Source organism: Onychostoma macrolepis, chromosome 02 (genome assembly GCF_012432095.1).
Source record: "Onychostoma macrolepis isolate SWU-2019 chromosome 02, ASM1243209v1, whole genome shotgun sequence".
NCBI lineage: Eukaryota > Metazoa > Chordata > Actinopteri > Cypriniformes > Cyprinidae > Onychostoma > Onychostoma macrolepis.
In genome coordinates this window covers 13,963,877-13,983,591 of record NC_081156.1, presented here as the reverse complement: position 1 = coordinate 13,983,591, position 19,715 = coordinate 13,963,877, and the positions used below count along the sequence as shown (strand labels likewise).

The following is a 19,715-nucleotide window of genomic DNA, read 5'->3' as shown; positions in this document are numbered from 1 at the left end:
AGCTTGAAGAGCAAATATTGGGTGAATGAACAAAGGTAAGGTTTCTATCTTTTTTATTTAGTTGTATGTTCGATGTGATTGCTGAAATGAAACATTTGAGCAGTTGTCAATTTTAACATAGCTGTTGAAAACTCACATATCTTAGTCAAAGAATTTCTTTCTACATAATGTCTCAAGATTTCAGTTAATTTCTTTTTTTGTGTGACATGCTAATTTTTTAGCTATTTTTCTGTAATTATGCATTTTTATGCAATTATGCATTTTCTGAAAATTGAAATTTGTACTTTTAATTGTGGTATTGCATGATCGTTTAGAATGAATTAGTAGAGGCACAGTACAAACAGATTAAAAGAGATGGATAACCAGTCACAAAACCTAAATGGGACTATTTCCCCTAAAAAAAGTTTCATTCAATTGTATCCTAAAATGTTTATGCAATGTTAGGCATCTTATACATCTGCATTTACAGTACAACAAAAATACACTAGTGTAAAATGTTGCTTGATTAAATCAATTTTTTTCCCCCACAGGTATGGTGGTCTCTCTGTTGGTGGACAACTGCCGATTCTTGACGTTGATCCAGAGGAGATTAGGGCCGTATTTTCCCAGCTTGGACGGATGATGAATATTACAGGGGTATGATATTGTGTATACTACACATAAACGATAATGAGATTTTGATGAGAGGCATTTAAATATATTATTTTCTATTCTGCTTGCATAACATATACACTGTTGAATGATTGCCTATCTTATCCTTAGGGCCCCTATTCAAATTCAGCAATGAATGAATTAGGAACGTTCTTGCATTACATGGAGAGTGAGTACAATGTTAAGGTATGTTAAACCATCTATTTAACAATGCAATGTCCCAAACAGTCTTAAAAATGTCTAAATGTCATTGCATTATATAACAAACTATCAAATTCTTAACATTTTGCTCCCTTGTCACAGGTGTGGTATAGCAACAAAGGCTGGCATGCCATGGTCTCCTTCATGAACGTAGCAAACAATGCCATTCTCCGTGCTTACCTGCCGCCTCACGCCAATCCATCAGAGTACGGCATTACTGCCATTAACCACCCGCTCAACCTCACCAAAGAGCAGCTCTCGGAGGTCACTGTGTGAGTGTCAGTTGACACATAGAAATGTTTTTGACGAATAGGCCCAGTTTACATCATCTTCCTTGAATGTCCTACATGTTTCGTAATTCTAATCACTTGTCAATCAATCAAAAAGTACAAAGTAAAAGTAAATTTTACTAAAAGGTAAATTTTTTTTAATCTTTTTGAAAGGAGTCTCTTATGATCACCAAAGCTGCATTTATTTAATCAAAAATACATAAAATAATTTTGTGAATTATTATTACAATTTATATTTTTATATAATTCATTTATTTTAAAATGGTTTTTTTGCAACATTATACATATCTTCATTGTATTTTTTTAAATTATCAATTTAATTCATCCTTGCTGAATAAGAGTATTAATTTTTACAGTATTTAAAAACATCAATCTCACTGACCCCAAACTTTTGAACAGTAAAGTATGTAGTCAGATATTCAGAAACCCTGAAATCTGATACACATTGTTTCAATTGTTTTCATACATAAATATAAATACTAAACAAGTGTATGGATAATGTTTTTTAAGAAAAACATATAAAGTCTGTTTGTAGTGAGTAAAATGCTGCTTTTCCTTTTGGACAGTCTCACCACATCAGTGGATGCAGTGGTGGCCATTTGCGTCATCTTTGCCATGTCCTTCATCCCAGCCAGCTTCATCCTCTACCTCATTCAGGAGCGTGTCACCAAGGCCAAGCATCTGCAGTTTGTTAGTGGAGTTAGCCCTCTGGTCTACTGGGTCGCCAACTTTTTCTGGGACATGGTGAGATTAATCAGTGTTGTGTGTTAACAAGGACAGTTCTGAGAAATGTCAGTAATTAGTCATAGTAAAATGTGTTTGGATTACTGCTTGATTGCTCACATCCCTTTCGTTTGTTTGTGCCAGATAAACTACTCTATCAGCACAGCAATGGTTGTGGGCATTTTCGTGGGTTTTGATAAGAAATGCTACACATCACCAACCAATCTGCCAGCGCTGGTCGCTTTGCTTTGTCTCTATGGGTCAGTCAGTGGCTTATGTAGGTTCAAACTCATTTGAAGAAAATCAGCTAAGCATAACAGTGATTTTTCTTTCACTCTTCCATATGCAGGTGGTCAGTGACGCCCATGATGTACCCCATGTCCTACATTTTCAATGTCCCCAGCACGGCATATGTGTCCCTCTCCTGCATCAACCTTTTCATTGGTATCAACAGTAGTGCCATCACCTTCATCTTAGAGCTCTTTGAGAACAACAGGGTATTTGTTTTTTTAAATATGTTTTTGTTAAAATTTAAATGATAAATTATAATTTAGTACCTTTTAGTCTCAGTAATGCTTTAAAGTTACACTGAAAAAAAATGATACAGCTCTAAGTGAATGAAAACATCCTGCAAAGTTATAAATCTGAAAGTGCACAGTGTGTAAAGTTGTCTGTCAAAAGAAAGAGTCGATTCTGAATCATTGAATCGATTCGTTATGAATCCCAAGCCGTTTCATGTTGATGTCAGCATGAAACATTGGCATATTGCCCACCCACTTGTTGCACGTAGACCTGGGAAAACTTGATTTTCGTGTTGGTCTGAATGAAAATGCAAATTCATTCTATGCCACTAGGTGCCGCTTTTGCAGCGTTAAAAATACCTGTTTCCCTGGTAATGGCTGTACACAAAGCAGCACTGCACTCACAAATGCTGCTTTAAATGAAATTGACCAATCGGACCAATCACCGCAGATTAGTATCACACAAAGGGGTTTGGAAAAATGAATCGTTGAGTGAATCGTTTGGGAGGCGTTGAGCAAATATGGTAAAAATAAATGCATATTATAAGAAAATGAAAGTGTTTTTTGACCTTGCATGCATGTCAACCTGTTGTTGGGGACTCCCAAAACCAAAATATGAACCTTTTATAACCCATAATAGGGGCACTTTAAGGTAAGTGGTTGCAATCAATTTATTTTAGCTACATTTAAATAAACAAATTTAGTTGAACTAAATTTGTTTATTTAAATGTAGCTAAAATAAATTGATTGCAACTACTTACCTTAATTTTTTTTTAGTAAATTCAATTAATCATTTTTTTTTTTTTTTTTTCCTCAGTGTACACAGAAAAAAAAAAAAAAACAAAACATTTTTTTGTGTAAAAGTCCATGTTTACAGATGAAGTAACAATTTTCGGGTTTCTTATTTAGTAGTAATTGCTTGTGTTTTTTCTTCACATATGCTTCAGTCTCTGCTAATGTTTAATGAGGTGTTGAAGAAGGTGCTACTGGTCTTCCCTCACTTCTGTCTTGGCCGAGGTCTCATTGATATGGCCATGAACCAGGCTGTGACTGATGTCTATGCCCGATTTGGTAAGTTTATCTATTAACAATACGTAATTATTAAACAACAGTTGTTGTCATGTCTGTTCAAATTGACATAATGTATCTCCTCAGATTTTTTTAAATGGATTTGAGTGCCATTTCTAAAAATACTCCAGTCCATCTCTAAAAAAATTAAACATGTATATGAAAAAGTGCATGTCTAAAATTCTGCGGCAGAAAACATATATTCACTTGTCTAAATCCAATTGAATTGCATCTTCTTGCCTCAAAATTTGTAGAACATTTCTCCTATGAAGCACAAAGATTTATCAAAATGTCACAGTCTTATCCTGTTGTTTATATTATATTATATTATATTATATTATATTATATTATTCTCACTAAGACTGCATTATTTGATCAATGAAACAGTAAAAGCATTAATATAGTGAAGTATCATTACAATTTGAAATAACTGTTTGCTATTTGAATATATTGTGATGCAAAGTTTTCAGCAGCCATTACTTTAGTCGTCACATGATCCTTCAGAAATCATTATAATATGGTGATTTGGTGCTCAAAAACATTTCTTATTACTATCAATGTTGAAAACATTTGTAAAAAAAAAAAAAAAAAAATCAGGAATATTTGATGATTTGAAGTTGAAAAGAGAAGCATTTATTTGAAACAGTAACGCCTTTGTAAAGATTTCCACTTTTAATTAATTTTATGTGTCCTTGCTGAATAAAAATATTAATGTCTAAAAAAATGGTAAAACTTTACTTTTAGCCTTAATGTATAATGTATTACAAAGGTATTCATAATGTGTGTTGTAATGCATATCTTATATATATATATATATATACAGTATATATATACAGTATATATATACTGTATGTATGTATATATATATATATATATATATATATATATATTTATAAATAATTGTAACCAAAGTTAAAATGCATTATATATTGATAATATAATATTTGAAGTTGTGTTCGAATTGTGCTTTCTAAAGGTGTAACAATGAATAAAAAATTATCGTTACATCATACAATGCATTATAATGTGCATTACAAGACCAAACTAATGCATTAAAAATACTTTTATAATGCATTATATATAAAGGCTTTATACCTAAAGTGTTACCAGAAACCTTACTGACCCAGTAGTGTCATTAATATTACTCAAAAAATTGCTAAATAACACTGCTAATATGGACAACTATGGTAACAAGTGAGGCAGAACTGCCACTGGTGACTCCAAAAGTATAATTGCATGATGCTGTCCTTACAATAAATTCTGTTTTGCACAGGGGAGGAGTTTTCCATGGATCCGTTCAGATGGAACTTTGTGGGGAAGAATCTCTTCTGTATGGCTGTGGAGGGTTTTGTCTATTTCATCTTTAATCTGCTCATCCAGTACAATTTTTTTCTTGATCACTGGTGAGGACAAAAATACATTGTTGATATTCTCTGAGATTCTGCTCAGTTTCATGTCATTTATGTCCAGATTTTTACTCTACAGCTACAAAAAAAATTAATAATAGTATTAAAAAATTACCTTTAATCTATTTAATATTTAATTGCTTTACTTTGTGTTTACTATACTGTATCTTAAAACAGCATGTGATGGTAACTATTATTTTTTTTCTAATTTGTGTAGGGCGTCAGACTATGGAAAGAGTCCTGTTAAAGATGAAGATAATGATGTAGCTCAGGAGAGAGAGCGCATTTATAAAGGAGGAAACAAGAATGACATCCTTCTAATCCGAGACTTGTCAAAAGTAAGTGACCAGACCAGAGGCACTTTCGCACCGGAGGAACCTTTTCATAGTTCCTAGAAAAGCACGGTGCAAAAGCGCCTCAAATGACTAAGATAAAAAGGATCCATTTCATATTTTGTAAGCTATGTCAGAGTTTAATTTGTAGCGTTTTAAATTACCCTTATTGCCATGCTAAAGAGTACGGTCTCATCTTAGACATACAGACGCAGAAAACGACCAGCAGTGGACAAAATCTGTGTAGGAGTTCCAGCAGGAGAGGTATCACTGAAAAGACCTTTTATGTGTATCATTTCTAAGCCATACTGTTGCTCCAATTGAAATGAATGACTGAACAGTAATGTGGGAATCAACCTAAATGTTTTCTGCAGTGCTTTGGTCTTCTTGGTGTAAATGGTGCAGGTAAAACCACAACCTTTAAAATGCTGACCGGAGACACAGATGTGACCTCAGGGGAGGCGTCAGTAGCTGGATACAGGTAATATACAATTACAATTACAATTGTGTATCTGCATTGGATGCAAATGCTAAACATGAACTGTGCTTTTCTTCAGTATTCTCACCAATATCCTGGATGTGCACCAGAATATGGGCTACTGCCCTCAGTTTGACGCCATAGACGAGCTGCTGACGGGGAGGGAGCACCTGCACCTGTACGCTCGCCTCCGCGGGATCCCTGAATCTGATATTAGCAGAGTAAGTCTCACGGCTGAACCCTCATTCACCTTGGTCAAAGAAATTTTCAATCTGACTTAAAGGAATAGTTCACTCTAAAATGAAATTTTGCTGAAAATGTACTCACCCTCAGGCCATCGAAGATGTAGATGAGTTTGTTTCTTCATCAGAACAGATTTGGAGAAATTTGCATTTCATCACTCGCTCATCTGCAGTGAATGGGTGCCGTCAAAATGAGAGTCCAAACAGTTTATAAACAATCACAATAATCCACAAGTAATCCACATGACTCCAGTCCATCAAATAACATGTTGTGAACTGAAAAGCTGTGTGTTTGTAAGAAACATCCATCATTTTAACTTTAAACCATCACTTCTAGCCAAAATATGAGTCTATAAACTATAATAATGCTTCCTCCATTGATAAAGTCCATCCCATGTTGTCCGCTCACATCAAAATCTTGTTTACAAACACACAGCTTCACTATCACTTCACTGTCACTTCACAAGACATTTATTGATGGACTGGAGTTGTGTGGATTACTTGTGAATTATCGTGATGTTTTTATCAGCTATTTGGACTCTCATTCTGACGGCACCCATTAACACACCCCACACCATCATCTCAGATCACGATTTCCACGAGGGGGGCCAAAAGCAACAATCTGCACCAGGGCCCTAACTATGCCAGTGGTGAGCAAGTGATGTAATGCTAAATTTCTCCAAATTCTCATCTACATCTTGAATGGCCCATGGGTGACTACATTTTCAATTTTGGGTGAACTGTTCCTTTATAGGCACTGGAAACTCTGCTTATTTTTTCAGTAATAAGATTTATTAGCGGCAGGCAGGGAGTCGCTTCAGACACATCAGAGCAACTCCCTGACAAGAAAAATACATGCTTTTATACCTTGATGATCATGTTTAAAATAACCAAGTTGCATAAGGCTTGCACGTGCTTTACAGCGTTCTGCAGGTTACACTCATACTGGCCTTGCTTGCAGCTGAAAGTTTTCCCAGTTTAATCACCTTAGAGTCCATTTAGAGTCTATTTAAACTTGTGATAAGCATAAAGTTGGTGCATGGCCGTAGCGTGACCACTGGAATTATAAAACATCCTCATTCCAGTTATTTCTGAGGCACGTTGTTTAAAAGTATCCTTGACCTTCCTAGAAGCATAAGCATGCTCAGGACATTGTCATTTCAGGTTACAAAATAAGCATATTATTTTGAGAGCATAAAATCTTAATAATCCTTATAACAATTCCATTATCACTTAAAAAAACAAACAAAAAAAAACATTTCACTCTCCAACAAAAAATTCCACCACAACACACATGACACACAATAGTACACAACCTTAGGTTAATTCCACACTTAATTTTACACAAACAACTACACTATGTTAGGCTGTTACCGATAAGCATTCTGTTCTAATCATTATTATTGTGTACTGTATGATTGTATGTTTTCTGTAGGTGGCTGAGTGGGGGATTCAGAAGCTGGGTCTGTCTGAATATGCAGGAAACTGTGCTGGTACCTACAGCGGGGGCAACAAGAGGAAACTGTCAACTGCTATTGCTATGATTGGCTGTCCTCCTCTAGTTCTCCTGGTATGTTTTTCCTAAGCGTTCTCAGTGTCATTGTGCAATACAAAAACATTGGTGTAATTTAATTCTGTAAATGGATATAGGATGAGCCCACCACAGGAATGGACCCTCACTCCCGTCGCTTCCTGTGGACCGCTATTCTGAGTATCATCCGTGATGGGAGGGCAGTCGTTTTGACGTCTCACAGGCAAGAATTTAAAGTTTCCCAAACAGGGTTCATGAACCACTTGGAGTTTTTGAATGAAACAGTTGATGAAACATTAACATTTTAACATTAAAATCCACAAACGGGACTGCACAATTAATCAAAATAAAACTGAAATAGTGATAGGTCTTATTAAATCACAATTTTCAAATAATAGGTCGCAATATAAAAATTAGTAGAGCGTCAGTGTGTTTATTTACATGCACACAGCTTATAATATAGTGTTTTTAGAGTGGCTTGGTTCATAGTAAATAAAAGTAAATCAGTTGCAATATGATACATTTACATATCAAATGTCACATCACAGTTCAAATTCACAATCACCAAATAATCACACATTATAATTTTTTGGCATATTCGTGCAACCCTAAATAATTTTCAAATATCTAAATAAAACACTTACTAAAAAGATTATTTTGTTTACTCGCATGTCATGTGACCATTAACCAACACGAGAACTGTAAACATCATTCAAATGTGTTGTTAAATTATTAAAATATTAACTTGAAATCTCAGGGGGTTCATCACGTAATATATTTTATGTCTAAGTGATTTGGCTGACAAAAAAGTTTGGGAACCCCTATATGAATGCTATGACATTCATAATTTTTTTAGTGACTTAAATATCTCAAGTTGATGCTAATGCCTCAATTTTTTATTTTAAATTATGAATCATTATTATTTTAAGTAAAATTAAAACATAAATATGATTTTTTTTTTTGTCTCAAAATATTTATCATTTTTATTTGAATTAAATATTCATTATTATTTTAAATTAAATTCAAACATTATTTATTCATTTTGTTTGCATTTACAGTATGGAAGAGTGTGAAGCTCTTTGTACACGCTTGGCCATCATGGTCAATGGGACGTTTAAGTGTCTGGGCACAATCCAGCATCTGAAATACAAGTGAGTATGTTCTTTTGGAAAGTCTTATAATTTAAAGTAAAGGATGCAGTTTCCATATGATCACAAATCAACAAAATTGTTCTTCCAGCCTTAAATTCTTAACTTTGAAAGGTGATATGCAAAACAACATTAGTCCATGAAATGGTCAACAATACAAGTGCATGCTTAGTTTTACATGTATTGTTCATATTGATTGTGCTTGTGGACAGGTTTGGAGGTGGCTACGTAGTCACGATGAAGATCAAAGCTGAAAAAGCAGGCATACCTCCTGACCTGATCCCAGCCGAGTCCTTTATGGAAAGCAGCTTCCCTGGATGTATACAGCGAGAAAAACACTACAACACTTTACAATATGAAATCGCCGCCGCCTCACTGGCACGAGTCTTCCAGCTGGTGTTGACCAACAAAGAGAGACTGAACATTGAGGACTACTCTGTGTCTCAGACCACATTAGACCAGGTAACTTCGTCACCATGTTGCGCTGTGATAAAGCTTCAAGCAACAAATCTCTTTCACGTCAATCCATACCATCTGTCAGCAGCATGTTAAGACTTTAAGTTATTTTAGCATTTCACTTTCACTGTAGACAAGAAAAATAGCTTGATGCTGTAAAATTGACTTGCTGTGCTCTAGGGACCTTCCGTTAGAAATGAATTATTGGTTGAAATTCCCATGCTGAGATTGAATTCGATTTGCTCAGCAGATGTGACTGACAGGACTAACAGCTCATCTGTTTCACTGCCTTACAGGTGTTTGTGAGTTTTGCCAAGCAGCAGTCAGGAGAAGATGATACTCAGCTCAGAGCATCAGTGCCGAGACGAGAGACAAAGGTCTTGCCACTAAAAAGAGTTGTGACGAAAAACAGTTAAAATGAACTCATATGCTTCAAAAGGACTCATGGCTGACAGCACATTACACCATGTTGTTTATGAAGTTCCTAAAGCCTTTTATATATGTATTTATACACAAAACCTACTGCATTTAGGTTGTACAAATGTCATAGAATTGTTTTTTTTTTCATAATATATAGCATTTTTTAACATCTGCTCTCAGTCTACAGCACTCTGAGCCAAAGCTCAGTCTCCACCCACTGAAAGAAAACCTCCACATATTAAAGTGATAGTCTACTCAAAAATGAAAATTCTGTCATTATTTACTCACTCTCATCTTAATCCAAACCTATGAGCATCGTGCTTTGGAACATAAGATATTGTGAATAATAAACAAATTTCCAATAATAAATAGAAACAAAACTGTTTGGTTACTAACTTGTTTTGTGCAGAAAAAAGAAATGAATAAATGTTTTGATAGACATGAGTGTGAGTAAATGATTTTTGTGTACACTATCCCTTTAAAGTAGTTGTATAAAATGCTTAATAATATCAAATTTGCGCACACAAAATTACTTTTTGGTTTCCATGCAATTTGAAATGTATTTACTATATTTATACATTTGTATATATTAGTGTTTTTCTTTCTTGCAGTTGCAGTTTTCAAGTTTGTTCAAATCTTTCGAATGCTAAATCAAAGCGCATCTGTTACAGCAGTGCCTGTGAGTGCACACGCAATGAAATGCTTTATTCTAATATAACTTTGATAATACATTGCTTTTGTACTGTTTGAACATCAACAGCATGAGCTCAAATGAACAACCTGAAACTTATGCAAATTTGCATCATTATTGCATTATTCCATCAAAGTTACTTTTTATTATTACTCTTTCACAGGGTCAGCTGGCTGGCGCTCACTTTGTAGCATTATGCTTGGCTTGCAGGTGTTTTTTGAGGTATTTTTTGCATGCAGTGAATACATACTGATGGCATCTATCGACAGGCTAACTTGACCATGTGAACCAGGCAAACGTTGTCCTCATGGTGTAGACAGTGAAAATCAGTCTTTGAATTGTATTCATCAGTAAATAGTTTTAATATGCAATAATGCAGCTTATAATGACAGACACTATTCTGTAAGATTGTTATTTTACCATGTCTTGAAAATAATGACATTTGGAAACTGATGATCACTTATTTCTGGGAAATAAAATCTTCAGTAGCATTTTATTTATGACACAAACACTCACATATCTCCTGCAAAATGTTTTAATGGAATACAAAAATGAACAATCAACATCAATAAAACAGTATCACACTGTACACCATGTTTTCTGCTTGGTGGTCTGAAGGCCTTCACAATTAGGACTCACTGATGTCAAGCTAATGTTTACGTTTGCAAAAAGTAGTAGTATATCTTGCTCAAACTTGCAGTACAACCCCAGTCTGTTCTCAGTAAGCCTGTCTTCATAATTAATGTAATTACTAGTAACTACCATTTCACACTTCAGAGAGTACATCACAATCTTAACAGAGAAACAATAGACTTATTTTGCTGCTTATAATATGTTGTTTGGTGAGGCATCCAATGAAAAAAGTGCACGTAGGTTCATCCTCCATCCAATAAATCTAGAAGAAGAGTGGAATGATGGCCGTTCTCAAGTCAGGATAGTCTTTGAATTGCTCCATGTAGGTTTTATGCTTTGCCCGAGCCCATATAGTCATCTGAATAAAACCCAAAAATGCAAAAACTCCCACTGCAGAAATATAAAAGATTTCCTAGTTTTATCAGGCAGGTGCAGCAAAATATATACTCAATCAAATATAATGGTCAGAGACCACTGGTGGTGGTCTAACATAACGCAGAATATTAAATGTAACTCATTCATTGTTCATCAATGTATATTATTATGTTTTTAAACTTTAAATAACTTGTCTATTTCCAGGTTTAGATTTTGAATCCCAGATTTTTACTGTGGTCTTAGACATATAGGCTGTATCTGAAATTGCATAGGCCTACTCTCTATATTAGTGAAGGCCGCTTTCGAAGCACTGCTTCATGAAGCTTCATGAATCCTTTGTTTCGTATCTGGGGTTCAGAGCACGGAGCGCATATAAAACTGCCAAAGTCATGTGATTTCAGTAAACGAGGCTTCGTTACATCTCAACTGTTTTGAAATGTGTCTAAATTTTGATGGTTTGTCGTTGGGGGTGATCTCTGTGAACCCGTGAATCATGCGAGTTCATTGAGCTGGTTTTTACCTGATCTCGGATCAATTTTTGCCATTTGTAGACATTTTTAATACGACAGTCGTGTAATTAAAAGGAAGAATAATAGTTAGTCTCTTATTGGCCTGTTAAGGCAAGCTCTTCTTAAATTAAACAAAACAAGTGCTGCTGTTTTTTGCTTATACTATATAGCAGGCCCTAGGAAAGTATGCGATTTCAGATGCAGCCTTGGACTCTTTATTGTAGTGTGCTGCGGACATTGGAATACTGTCTACCTGGAACACACTGTGTCATGACTGTGAAGCTGATCCATGATCCCACCTGGAAACAAACACAGATTTACAATTTTACATCACTACACAAAACACAGACAATATTCCTCACAGGGATACTTCATCCAGAAACATTTCACATTCTGAGATGCATGTGCTCTCCACAGGTGTGGACACAACCTCAGACATTCCAAATGTCTCATTTACTGCTTTTTTTTTTTTTTTACATGAAACAGGATATTTTGTAAACTTGACAAACCTCATATGTGTAGTTTGGGCAGGACACGAAGAAAAAGAGCCAAGTGAATGGATTATTTGTGGGATAAGGAATCTCTGTAGGCCTGGACCCTGTTGATGTGTTGAGAAGAGCATACGGTTATGTATGTGGTAATAGAAATATCTAATATAGCTAAGAGCTAAGGATTCCGTCAGGAGAATGCATAGTCTCTGAAGAAAGTATTAATGTGACAGATAATTTTACTTCAGACTCCCACACAGCCCTTTATGAAAGGAACAAAGAAATGGTAATTAATCACAATCACTAGGTTTCATTGTCTGTCTTGTTCGGTCATGTTTACGCCCACACAACTACAGCGATGAATCTTTATTAGGACTCACCATTACAGCTGATTCGATTCAAAATCAGATGAACTGAGAAATTTCCAAACTCACAGACCTGAATAAAATGAACAAAGAGATGATGAAGAAAAACAGCTATGAAAAATAAAAGCTACACTATGTAACATCTGGTCCTCTAGCGGTTAAAAAATACAATAATAACATTATTATTGGTTGTTGAACCACTGTGAACATGGATTCATGACATCTTATCAGAGTGGATGATCACATAAATAATTTTTTGTGTTTGTTGTCACAATAAACAACAATGTTTGTTGTCACAATAAACGTTCAGCTGTGTGCTACTCAAAAGCAAGTTTTGAGCAAACTCAAAAATCTGCTGAAGCTGGTTGCCTTAAAATTTTAAGTTGGCTCAAGTTTTTTTTTTTTTTTTACAGTGGTGAAACTGCAAATATGTAACTGAGACCCTTTATGCTTTTCCATATTTGCAGGAAATACACTGAAACATCAGTCAGTAAGATTTTTAGAGCTTTATAAATGAAATCCTTCTTTACGGTCACTATTGTGACTGGTGGGATTTTGACATACTGTACATACCAAAAACATTGCCAGTGCAGAGTAGATTTGAAGTCTCCCATAGGCTAGAGAAACAGAAGTTCAAATCAGATGTTAATATGAGGCTCACAAACTAATGTAATGTGTGACATAATGAGCACTCACTTGGTGGGGTGTAGAGCGGATGGTTGATGTAATACGCCTGCCATGCTCCAAATCCCCAGTAATACAGACAGAGCTACAGAATCACAGTTTTCATTCATGTAAGGATCGTGTCTAATATAACACACAGTCACTGCTTAATATTAAACGCAAACCTCAATTTTATACTTTAGCTATGTTTAACTCCATTTAAGCTCGCTCATTTGCATGATTAGAATTCACATGTGCAGGCAATATTTTGAACGACTCTTCCATATGGTCAAAGCATATGTATTCTGAGCGTGTTGAAAGATACTGTAGGGGCATAATTTAAACCAGCAAGAGGACGCTTAATGGAAAGCAGCCAAATATTCCCCCCAAAGCTCCTCAACGATTCACTGACACCACTGAACTAAAGCCAATGTCATAAGCACTTCAGACACATTAGCTAATGTGCCAAAACAGGAAATAATGTGACAATTTCATATGACAAAATACAGATATAGACGTACCAGCGTGATGGTGCGTAAAGGTAACGTTCCGTCAGAAAAGCGATGGATAAAAATAGTTTCCACAAGCCTCTTAATGTAATGAAGAGAGTGGCACCAGCTAGCCAGCCTGTATCAGCAGGATCAAATATAATTAAACCACAAATGGTTTGCTACACCTTTGGAACATTATTCAATATTAATTTCACACTGAAAAAAAAAAAAGAGCTAAATTTTTTTAAACTTAAAAATGTGATTCATGCGGTAACATCTAAAGTCAAAAATACTGTTTAACACCACTGAACCAATCGAAATACATTAGGTTGCACCAACAAAACTGAATGCAATAGTTTGATCATGCCTTTAAAGGGATAGTTCACCCAAAAATGAAAATTTGATGTTTATCTGCTTACCCCCAGGGCATCCAAGATGTAAGTGACTTTGTTTCTTCACTAGAACACAAACGAAGATTTTTAACTCAAACCGTTGCAGTCTGTCAGTCCTATAATGAAAGTCAATGGGCACACAATCTTTGATAGTAAAAAAAACATGCACAGACAAATCCAAATTAAACCCTGCGGCTCGTGACGATACATTGAAGTCCTAAGACACGAAACGATCGGTTTGTGCGATAAACTGAACAGTATTTTTATCATTTTTTACCTCAAATACACCACTATGTCCAACTGCCCTGAGCGCATGCACGGCACCCGGGCGTGACGTCTGCATGTGCTCTGGCATAGAAACAATGTATCGTCACGAGCCGCAGGGTTTAATTTGGATTTGTCTGTGCATGTTTTTTTTACTCTCAAAGATTGTGTGCCCATTGACTTGCATTATAGGACTGACAGACTGCAACGATTTGAGTTAAAATCTTCGTTTGTGTTCTACTGAAGAAACAAAGTCACCTACATCTTGGATGCCCTGGGGGTAAGCAGATAAACATCAAATTTTCATTTTTGGGTGAACTATCTCTTTAAGAAATAGAAATGATTTATATTACTGTGTTAAATATTCTGTCCATAAATCATCTGAATAAGGTTTTTCACTCTGAACTCACTTGACAACTTTAAATGGACTTTGGGTGAAGTCATACTCGTGCCCGTAGATGTATGGAAGCCGATAGTAGAACAGCAGGTAAATGAAAAGCGGCCCGAAACACTCTGCCAGAAACACCTGCAATCAGCCCCCAACAAAAACACAATTACTGTCATACACACTATATGAGCTGCTGTTATCTAAATGAACATGTATGAGTTGCTTTCTTTACCATAGTCCACCCTAACTGTGGGCCGAGGTCCTGGAAGAACATCGTTGCGGTCGTGCCAACCGGTAGATCCTCCAGCACATCATCATCACTGAGGGCCTTTCCCTCTGAGAATCAATCAGCTCAGTCATAATATTAAGACATATCAAAAGAAATGTGCCTCAGTTCAAATATTATAAAATATTTTTATAAATAATCCAAAATAAACAACTTTTCTTGTTGTTATTGTTAACTAGCTGAAGTTTTCTCACTTATGCCTTCTCCGGTGTGAAATGATGCCTGACATGTGTCAGGAGAAGTGCAGACGTGCACATGTGCACCACAGCTGTTGCAGATCTAAGATTGCAAAAGCATCTGGCTACTAGGCTTTAATTCGTCTAGATTTTTCTACTTTGGACATTTTTGAACAAACATTTTAGAACCTGCAATGCAATACACAAATAAAATAAAAATTGATGGATGGATGGGAAACTTTACCTGGATGTAGCTTCAGTGCCTGTCTTGATGGATAAAACTTGGGGTCTGTAGGGATTTTAAGATTTGTAATCTTTATAAAAGCTTGCTCGTATCGTTTTACATATGTAAGCTTCACAGCTTGAATAAGCATATCATTTAGTCTTTGATTGCGCAAAAACAAAAACACTTACAAATTTTGTGCAACAATGTCTTGATCTCTGCGATAGTGGCGTTGGGCTCCACCTGAGAAAGTTTAAGAATTTTTCTCTGCTGTAACTCCCACAAAAGAGGCCTTTGTTTACCCATATGATTTCTGACCCAATGTTATCATTATCAAAAGCTAAAACTAAATCTATTAAAAACATTTTGTTAATTTAATAAAACTGAAATAAAATCAAATAAAATAATGAAAATGTATATAAATGTAAACATAAATATAAAAAAAAAAAAAAAAACATATTTTACATCAGTTACACTGTAAAAAAAAAAAAAAAAGCGTTGAAAAAACTTAAAATTTTAAGGCAACCAGCTTCAGCAGATTTTTGAGTTTGCTCAACTTATTTTTGTGGGAGATTCTAAAATTTGTGTTGTATAAAATTAAAACTACAAGTTGAGAAAACTCAAAAATCTGCTGAAGCTGGTTGCCTTAAAATTTTAAGTTGGCTCAACTTTTTTTTTTTTTTACAGTGTAGTTGTCAAAGCAACATTTCAAATTTTTATTTAAAGTACTAAAATGACAAACTGAAATAAAAATGAATAAAAACAAACTGACAAAATCACAAAATCTAAAATTAAAATAAAATTAGAAAATAAAACTAATTCCAAATTATGATTAAATACCATAATAGTACATTAATAATACTATTAAAAAAAAAAAAAACACTGCAAAATGCACCTTATCCAGGTAGCAGAGTTGTGCCTTGCTCTTGGGGTCCAGGATCTCCACCTCAAAAAAGACATAATTCTTATTCTTGCTGACACCAGCTTTCAGGCCGTGGTCACATCTGGCCTTTATGAACTGGGCTACGGTGAAGAGACTCCTTAAATCCACACATTCCATGATGCCTGCTGAGGGCTGTAGGTGAGCCCTGGTTTTGGTGGTTGGAGTACAGATGCGATCAGACCCTTAGAGCCACATGCTAAGAGATGGAATGCTTATGATGACCTCACAGGGATATCGAGTTGAGTATCGCAGCCAGAGTATCTTGTTGACATAGTTGCATAAATTTGCTCAGGTTACCACAATTTGAGATTTCAAACACTGTCAAGCTTGTATAACTTTTCATTTCCAGAAAACAGGGCCTGTTGTACTTTATTTGGAGTATTTGTGATCTGTGCAGAAATATGTCTGTCATGCACATGCACACAGACACACATCCGTGAAGAAACGCGAGGGGCATGTGCATTTGGAGCTGCAGGCTGGTCTATATTTGTCTCTGGCGGCAAGGGGCAATTTATCAGCCCCGCTGCACCCTGCCTCACAGACCTCTGAACCCCAATAACACTGTCAACTATCATTTCATCAAGTGCTTTGAGTTTAATCCTTCTGGTAAGGGGAGATGGCCCCCCATCGTGCTTTAACTGCATCCAGTCTTTTATTGATATTCTGGCCTTGATTACCAGCCTAAAGTATGAAGAAAAGTAGAGCGGTGCACTGCTGAGATATCAGCTCTACTATGAAAGAGCAGATGTGACCACACACAGAGATCACGGAAACAGAGGCATTCTCACAAAACCTCTTATTCTTATCAAATAAAAATTAAGTTCTTGATTAATAATAACAAGCATAATAATAGTAATAATAATAAACTGCATTTTAAACAAATAATTCATGGTTTATTTTTTTATTTATTAACAGTTACTATCACCCAACACCACCTAACATGTTTACAACCAATGCCAATATGGATTATGTTTGTTTTGTAAATTTTTGTTTGAAAATTGATATGCACTAATAAGTTCTGCCACAATAACTAAATAATCTACAACAACACAAGATAATAATAATAATAATAATAATAATAATTTGGCTTATATTTCAAGAATTTCTTGAACATCTCACTTCTGCATGAATGGCTTTTTAAAGCCAAATAATTTATGTAAACAACACATTAAAATATTTTCTAAAATATTTAAAATATATTCTTAAAGTTTTTAAAGTTTTTAGCACAGGAACCAAACTTAGCCAATGTGGCAAGGCTATTAAAATTCATATTTTGCAAAAATAAAATAAATAAATAAATAAAAATAATAATATATATATATATACATATATATATATATACATATATATATATATATATATATATATATATATATATATATATTAATAGCCTTGCCACATTGGCTAAGTTTGGTTCCTGTGCTAATAACTTTAAAAACTTTAAGAATATATTTTAAATATTTTAGAAAATATTTTAATGTGTTGTTTACATACAACGCTATAGTTTATCTTTAGTTAAAGCTATTAAATAATGAACTAAGTATTCTGTTAATTGTATCACAGAGACACCCATGACACAAAAACAGTTCATTAACTACTCCATCGCGTTCAGATATTTTAGCACTTCTATTTAAAACAGAACATCTGTGGGATTAAAAAATAATAATATATATATATAGATCACACAACTATATATATATATATATATATATATATATATATATATATATATCGTTTTTAAAGGGATATAACTTTTTTTAAATGTACTTTTGTACACAGCTCAATTATTAAATTAATTACTTGTTATTTAATTTAACACTTCAGCATGAATGGCTGTAAAAGCCAAATAATTTATGTAAACAATACATTAAAATATTTTCTAAAATATTTAAAACTATTCTTAAATACAAAAACTATGTTTTTCCTTTTAAATTGATACATAATGTTCTTATTAACAATCAAAATGCATTTGGATCAATTTTGCCCTTTTAGAAAAATGTATTATTATTATTATTATTATTATTAATGCATAGTTTTTAGTACAGGAACCAAACTTTGCAAATGTGGCAAGACTAGTAAAATGCATATTTTGCCAAATTTATTTTCATTAGATTAAAAAAAAAAATGTTTTTAAGAAATATAATTATTTAATGGTGTTGTTATGTACTATTCTTTAGACCCATCTGAAGTCATGAATTAGTAGTGCCTGATAGGGTTATGGTTAGAACCAATAACCATAATTGTATAACCATAACCAGAAAATTGTCAATATCAGTAAATATAGCTGCTATAGTTTATCTTTAGTTAAAGCTATTAAATAATGAACTAAGTATTCTGTTAATAGTATCACAGAGACACCCATGACACAAAAACAGTTCATTAACTACTCCATCGCATTCAGATATTTTAGCACTTCTATTTAAAACAGAACATCTGTGGGATTAAAAAAATAATAATGCCAAAATGTAATTCAAGTAATTACCTCAAAATAGGCGACTCTGTTAATGACTCCATGTCTCCTCCAGTCTTCCAGATGAAATCCATGCCACACAATCGTCTCCCAGCCTCTTAAAGAATCAATGTTTTCATCCAGCATGTCCATATGAGCAGAAGAGGCCATAATTCCTCATATGTAACCCTGCCTTGCCTTTGTTGAATGAGATGTTATCAGCCCACTAAATATCTCCTGCTGAATCCTAATGAGAATGTCAAATGGAGAGTAACTGCTCTCCACTGCTGGAAATGAATAGACAGTTGTCTCCAGTGATCAATACAGTAGATAATTAGCCATAGAATCAGGCATACATCAAGAGGTGCTGAGGAGGAGACAACTGCACTAATTAAACTGACTGACTGAACAGTGAAGCAGAGAGTTGTAATTGGAAGTAGTGGAAGATTCTTTCACAATGAACAGCTAGTTCAGTTTACAGACAACAAAGTGTTTTTGTTACACCATTTTTCTTACTTTCTAAAAAAAATAAAAAAAGAGACAAGTCTGATGTTGGCCCTTGTTCAGGGAGACTTTGGCTCATAATTGTATTTCGTTTTTAGCCGCTAGGAGGCAGCACTCGTTCTCTCTTTTAGATCACACAAGAGCTCGTGCTTCTTTTTGACGATGTTGTTTACTCTGATAGCAGAATAATGCTGTTCTGTCCTAAAAACCAATTGGCATTTTTTCAGCGATTAATTCCTTAGTAATGGGTTTTTAGAATATGGCGAGTTTGATAAGGTTGGAGCTAAACTCTGCAGGAAAGTGGACCTCCAGAGTTGAGAACTAGCCTATTATTATTATTATTATTATTATTATTATTACTAATAGTAGAAGGCTAAACTACATTTTGAGATCGTTTTGAGTTGTTAC

The 19,715-nt window shown here is 34.6% G+C and overlaps 2 protein-coding genes across 2 annotated transcripts in view; one reads left to right on the top strand and one right to left on the bottom strand.

Moving 5' to 3' along the window:
- The window catches only part of abca4b (ATP-binding cassette, sub-family A (ABC1), member 4b), a 39,073-nt gene extending 29,593 nt beyond the window's left edge, over positions 1-9,480 (top strand). Inside the window, 18 exon segments of the mRNA XM_058753794.1 lie at positions 3-35; positions 531-636; positions 763-837; positions 955-1,124; positions 1,709-1,886; positions 2,010-2,125; positions 2,215-2,362; positions 3,334-3,457; positions 4,728-4,857; positions 5,078-5,198; positions 5,394-5,456; positions 5,567-5,673; positions 5,750-5,891; positions 7,348-7,482; positions 7,563-7,666; positions 8,502-8,594; positions 8,804-9,053; positions 9,344-9,480. Of these exon segments, the coding sequence (XP_058609777.1) occupies positions 3-35; positions 531-636; positions 763-837; positions 955-1,124; positions 1,709-1,886; positions 2,010-2,125; positions 2,215-2,362; positions 3,334-3,457; positions 4,728-4,857; positions 5,078-5,198; positions 5,394-5,456; positions 5,567-5,673; positions 5,750-5,891; positions 7,348-7,482; positions 7,563-7,666; positions 8,502-8,594; positions 8,804-9,053; positions 9,344-9,463 (2,215 nt within the window). The 3' untranslated portion in view covers positions 9,464-9,480.
- A 119-nt stretch (positions 9,481-9,599) lies between these two features.
- tecrl2b (trans-2,3-enoyl-CoA reductase-like 2b) lies at positions 9,600-19,011 on the bottom strand. Its single transcript, XM_058753804.1, has 13 exons — positions 18,837-19,011; positions 16,307-16,357; positions 15,603-15,654; positions 15,433-15,477; positions 14,959-15,062; positions 14,749-14,864; positions 13,713-13,818; positions 13,225-13,297; positions 13,102-13,145; positions 12,544-12,601; positions 12,185-12,273; positions 11,929-11,974; positions 9,600-11,181 (listed from the first exon to the last, which is right to left on the bottom strand). The coding sequence occupies exons 1-13, from the start codon at positions 18,972-18,974 to the stop codon at positions 11,054-11,056; spliced, it is 1,050 nt and encodes a 349-aa protein (XP_058609787.1). The 5' UTR covers positions 18,975-19,011; the 3' UTR covers positions 9,600-11,053.
- Positions 19,012-19,715: the final 704 nt, after the last annotated feature.

Excerpts from the sequence above, each read along its gene's own strand:
- tecrl2b (XM_058753804.1), bottom strand. The coding sequence starts at position 18,974 with ATGGCCTCTTCTGCTCATATGGACATGCTGGATGAAAACATTGATTCT. Across the intron at positions 13,146-13,224 it reads TCCGCTCTACACCCCACCAA|CCTATGGGAGACTTCAAATC; the intron begins GTGAGTGCTCAT and ends CTGTTTCTCTAG. Across the intron at positions 11,975-12,184 it reads GCCCAAACTACACATATGAG|GTGGGATCATGGATCAGCTT; the intron begins GTTTGTCAAGTT and ends GTTTGTTTCCAG.